The sequence below is a fragment of the Rana temporaria genome, chromosome 11, assembly GCF_905171775.1.
Source record: "Rana temporaria chromosome 11, aRanTem1.1, whole genome shotgun sequence".
Lineage (NCBI taxonomy): Eukaryota > Metazoa > Chordata > Amphibia > Anura > Ranidae > Rana > Rana temporaria.
In genome coordinates this window covers 51,745,072-51,750,194 of record NC_053499.1, presented here as the reverse complement: position 1 = coordinate 51,750,194, position 5,123 = coordinate 51,745,072, and the positions used below count along the sequence as shown (strand labels likewise).

The window sequence follows — 5,123 nt, the reverse complement described above, 5'->3', positions numbered from 1 at the left end:
ATACAGCTGTGTTTTCAGATCACTGAAGTGGTAATAGAATTGTGACACTAGTGCACAACAATCAAAAGCTTATGCACTTGCGTTAAAAGGTACATTTCACCATGCACCCGGGTTTAATCACTATATAATATAATATAATAATATATAATATTACAGTCTGTCTCCACCATCCCTAGTGTGTGCTGGGTGTATCTCACTACTTTCCTGATGCTTCTGGAGAAATGACTTCACTTCTTGTATCTCCCCCCTCATTCCGCTGGGAGCATCCGGTTGTGGTGAGATACACCCGGATAGATTGGGGAAGTGGCTGTTCTCTCAGGGATGGTGGAGCAGGACTGTCATTCTATAGAATGATTAAACTTGGATGCATGCCGGAATTCATGGACATTTGTGGAGAAGCACTTCAAAGAATATTAATACCACATATTGCAGTTTTATTGTTTATACACTTTGATTTCATTGTAACCAATCGAATTGTGGGTATTGCACATTAATGCATAAGTTGAACACACACTGTGTTGTATGCAGCAGATAGGGATTCGATTTATTCCTTCTTTGATCACTAAATGCAAAAGAAGGAGAATCAATCGCTTAAAGTGGTTGTTAAGCCATTCTAACCTGTATACACCATCAGCACTGCCTCCTATTGTAGTATCCCCCTTTGTGTATGATTTCTAAAAATAAATGCTGCAAATACCTAATTTCACTGCTGAGATTGCAATCACATGACTGGCCAGCTCTATCCTTTCCTCCTCTGAGAGATGCAGTGGGCGGGGCTGAGATTCCTCTGCTGATGTCAGTCTGGAGGGGAGGAGGAGAGGAGGAGAGAGATGGCTGGTCATGTGATCGCAATCTCGGCTCTTAAATTAGGTATTTACAGCATTTATATTTATAAATCATTCACAGAGGGGAACACTGCAATGGGGGGCAGTACTGATGGTGTATACAGATTAGTGTTTTGAGATCAGAAGGAGGGGGAGGGGGGAGGGGGACACATAAGCAGAGAGGAGAGCAGATAGCAGGCTGCTGATGACAGAGGCAAATAAACTGACCACGGAGTCTGGTCTCAGCAGCCATGATACACCGTGGCCAGTGTGAGGGGTGGGGAGAAACTGGCAGGATCAACCAGGTTTTTAAGCGTCTATCAAATAGGTAGTTTTATGGCATTTTTATTAATATTTTTTTTACTAGAAATGGCGGCGATCAGCAATTTTTATCATGACTGCGACATTATGGTGGACACATCAGACTCTTTTGACGCTATTTTGGGACCATTCACATTTATACAGTGATTAGTGCTTTAAAAATGCACTTATTACTGTGTAAATGTGACTGGCAGTGAAGGAGTTAACCACTAGGGGGCTAGGAAGGGGTTAAGTGTGTCCTAGGGAGTGATTCTAACTGTTGTGGGTGGAGCTTACTGTGACATGACACTGATTGCTGCTCCCAATTAGGGGGAGCAGACGATCTGTGTCCTGTCACTAGGCAGCTCAGTGACACGATCGCCGGACACCGTACAGGTACGTTACTTTGCGCAGCCATGCATTCTGCCGACATAAATCTATATAGAGCGCGGTCGGCAAGCGGGTAAAGGAGCAGCATCGTTTTTTTTGGGGGGTTAACAAACGCTTTAAATATAGACACGTTTCAAGGATATTAGAACATCTACCATAGCTCAATAGCAGTGTCAAATTATCAGTCATACATGGAATGGGGATTGTAAACACGGATATTTCAAATCGTCAGTTACCAAGGTTTATCCTGTGACAGGAGCATGTCAGAAATTTCGCAATCCACTCATTAGACTGGCTCAAAATGTATACCCTGGAAAACTGCAATAAATAAGAACCCATTAATCATACAGCCTAACCTGGTCTCTAAATGTACTGTATACATTAAATCAGAATGCACTATACACAATATACTGTGCATGTAAAATATTATCTATAAAATATATTGTTCTTTTCTTTTATAGGTTCACAAAAATGAATCCCATGTTGTCCTCGGAGAATTAGCTCCTTGCAGTTCTTTTAAAAGAGAAACTTGTCTCAAGTCTGTTGTTCTACTCACAGACAACATGCAAAATGCAAGTATACTAAAAATAAGTGAAAAGTAAATAAAAAAGTGTCAAATACAAAACCAACCAAAATTATTTCAAACTAATTGGAACTCCTTATGTTTTTATTTATTATCATTGTACTGCTAATTCCACACAGAACATATTTTTAAATAGATTTTTCTGCTTAGTTTTTAAAGCATTTTGGTACCGGAATAACTATATTACGGCTTCATTTCTGCAGGTTGTGACCTTTAAAGCAGATGGGACCGTCTTACTAAATGACCTTGAAGTCACACTGCCTCACATTACAGGTAATATTAATAACATGTTTACAAAATACAATGTTTTATTGCTTATTACTTTATTAGACAGTTTGGATAGAAGCCCCACTGAAGCGCTAACCTGCTCAAAAAAATCCGTACCCCCAAAAAAGCTGGTGAAAAAGTATTGTGTGCTGACATGTACCAATCATTATCAATATTGAAATCTGTAATGTATGCTCAATTTTGTTTAAAGGGTATCCAAACCCAAGAAAAAAAATATAATATATTTCAGTTTATCAGTAATTGGATGTGGTTTCTTTTTTAGTTTTTTTTTTACCAGGTTTAAATAAAGACAAAAAGGTGAAAAAAAACAAAAAACAAATGCAACCAACACATCTAGAACTAGTCAACTCTAATGTATAGATTTTTTTTTCTCCTTGAGTTCAGATACACTGTAGCAGTAATACATGTAGATGAATTTTAAATTGGTGTAGCCAATGTTGTATCTTAGCGTGTCATTACTGTAAAAAATGAACAGGAACACATAGAACATGTTTCTCTATGAGACCCAATGATCTGAATGTGTACCTGCACTTTGCCCATACCTTTCCTTTGTTCCCTATGATCCCTGGGAGCGAAGAAAGGTAGCCCTGTGTAAGCTCCAAGTCAAAATTTATAAAGGGGTAAAAACTCTCTGCCCATCCTGTGGAAAAATGCTCAGTGCCTGAATGGCGGAGGCATACCTGTAGGTGCTAGTTTTAGTAAGTATAAGCTGCTGGACACCACCAGGTTAAAGTAGGTTGGGATCAAATATAAAATTATCCTCAGATTTATCAATTTCAATTTAGAGATCTGTCATTAGAAATTCTATAAAAATGTGTGTGTTTTCTTTTACAGCCAGTTTTTCCATCATGCAGCCTTCTGATCCCTACATCATTGCTCAAACTAAATTTGGACTTCAGATGCAGATTCAACTATCTCCCATGATGCAACTGTACATTACAATGGACAAATCTGCCAGGAGAAAACTGCAAGGTTAGTTCCAACGTAGGTTGGTAGTGGACTCTAAGCTAAATGAAGTATGTGTATTATTATTTCCCAACCTTATTGGAGGAAGTAAATGTTGTTTCATAGTATAAGCTATAATATTGGATAGTAATGGGCTGGTAAGAAAGGGTACCACACCCTGAAGCCTCGTACACACGGCCGGTTTTGCCGACGGGAAAACTGCAAGGAAAGCTTTTGGCCAGGAATCCCGACCGTGTGTATGCTCCTCCCTGTTTTTATGACGGGAAAACTGCCCAAAAACCGCTAGACAAAAAAAGAGAACCGGCTCTCTTTTTTCCCGCCGGGAAAACCGGCGATGCATATGGATATGGGAAAAACTGCGATGGAGCATACACACAGCCGGGATTCCCGACCAAAGCTCCATCCTGTCAGGAAAACCAGCCGTGTGTAGGGAGAAAGCAGGTTCTCGGCTTTCCCCTCGGGATTTCCGACGAATTCCTGGATGTGTGTACGGGGCATCAGTGTAGCAGGAACCACCAAGTGTCAATTACAAAAGAAATACAAAATAAATATTTGCATAAAGATCACATATAATCAGATAACATATAACATATAAAGATTAAAGGTAATTGAGGCATGACAGCCTAGCTTGAATACAGTTGAGTTAAATACCGAACATGGCGACCTGCCACAATTTTATGTGATTTTATGTAATGCTTATACAAATAAAATTTTGTATTTTTGGATACTTTGGTGTAGTCCTTGAGTACCTCAAAAGCCCATATTAATAAGCTGACACTTGCTGTTTCATATTGGCAAATATGTCTATCAAAACAGATGTGGCTGTTCTATGAATGAACTGATGTTTCTGATATACTTGTTTGTGGAAACCAAAAATCAGTAATATCACAAATTCCAGAGATGCTTTCTGTTATGTATCAGGCGTTAAACAGATCTTTATTTTTTTTTACTTTAAAGGTCTTTGTGGGAACTTCAATTCCAAGGAAACAGATGATTTTAAAACATCAGGAGGTCTTGTGGAAGCCACTGCATCAGCTTTTGCCAACACATGGAAGGCCCGGTCTGCATGTGAAGATATGCCAGATTTCCTGGATGATCCCTGTAGCCTCAGCATTGAGAAAGGTAACAATTTGTTTCACGATAGGTTTATTTCACAAAGATTTTTTATATTATTTTATCATAGTAGTCAGTAGTATAAAATGTACTGCCATGCCAAAAAAAATCTAACCAGTAGTCGATAGCTCAGGCAGATGATTTTTGGGCACAGAGAATATGATTTACACTGATCCTGAGATTTTTTTACATACCGTATTTATCGGCGTATAACACGCACAGGCGTATAACACGCACCCTAACTTTAAGAGGGAAGTTTCAGGAAAAAACTTTCCACAGCCCCTGCGTATAACACGCAGGCACAGTTTACCCTCTATTTTCAGGGTAAAAAAGTGAGTGTTATACGCCAATAAATACAGTAATTTGAACTGCTTCTTGACTGCATAACTTACATATACGGTGGCAGAGCAGCTCTTGTGTGCTGGATCAAGTACCTAGTACTTGATCAGCGTGCCCACCCGACTGTACTGTGAATCGTTATAGCACAAGCTGATTAGCAGGTTCAGGCCAATTATTGACTGCTGGGACCTGCTGTTCGGCTCAATGATTTACGGACAGGGCTCTGTGATGGTAAACATCACAGAGCTTTGTGTAGTGACAGGCGATCTTGTTGTTTTTTCCAATTCAATATTTTTTATTGCAAATATATCAAATAATGT

At 39.3% G+C, this 5,123-nt stretch overlaps 1 protein-coding gene across 1 annotated transcript; it reads left to right on the top strand.

The window, feature by feature from the left end:
- Positions 1–221: 221 nt before the first annotated feature.
- On the top strand, positions 222–4,636 carry LOC120916798 (mucin-2-like). Its single transcript, XM_040327736.1, has 5 exons — positions 222–275; positions 1,976–2,090; positions 2,248–2,370; positions 3,220–3,357; positions 4,309–4,636. Exons 1-5 carry the CDS (start codon positions 222–224, stop codon positions 4,542–4,544), a joined length of 666 nt encoding a protein of 221 aa, XP_040183670.1. The 3' UTR covers positions 4,545–4,636.
- Positions 4,637–5,123: the final 487 nt, after the last annotated feature.

Coding starts and splice junctions, on each gene's coding strand:
- LOC120916798 (XM_040327736.1), top strand. CDS start 222: ATGACTTCACTTCTTGTATCTCCCCCCTCATTCCGCTGGGAGCATCCG. Junction 2,091..2,247: donor AGACAACATGCAAAATGCAA/GTATACTAAAAA, acceptor TTTTCTGCTTAG/TTTTTAAAGCATTTTGGTAC. Junction 2,371..3,219: donor CACACTGCCTCACATTACAG/GTAATATTAATA, acceptor TTTCTTTTACAG/CCAGTTTTTCCATCATGCAG.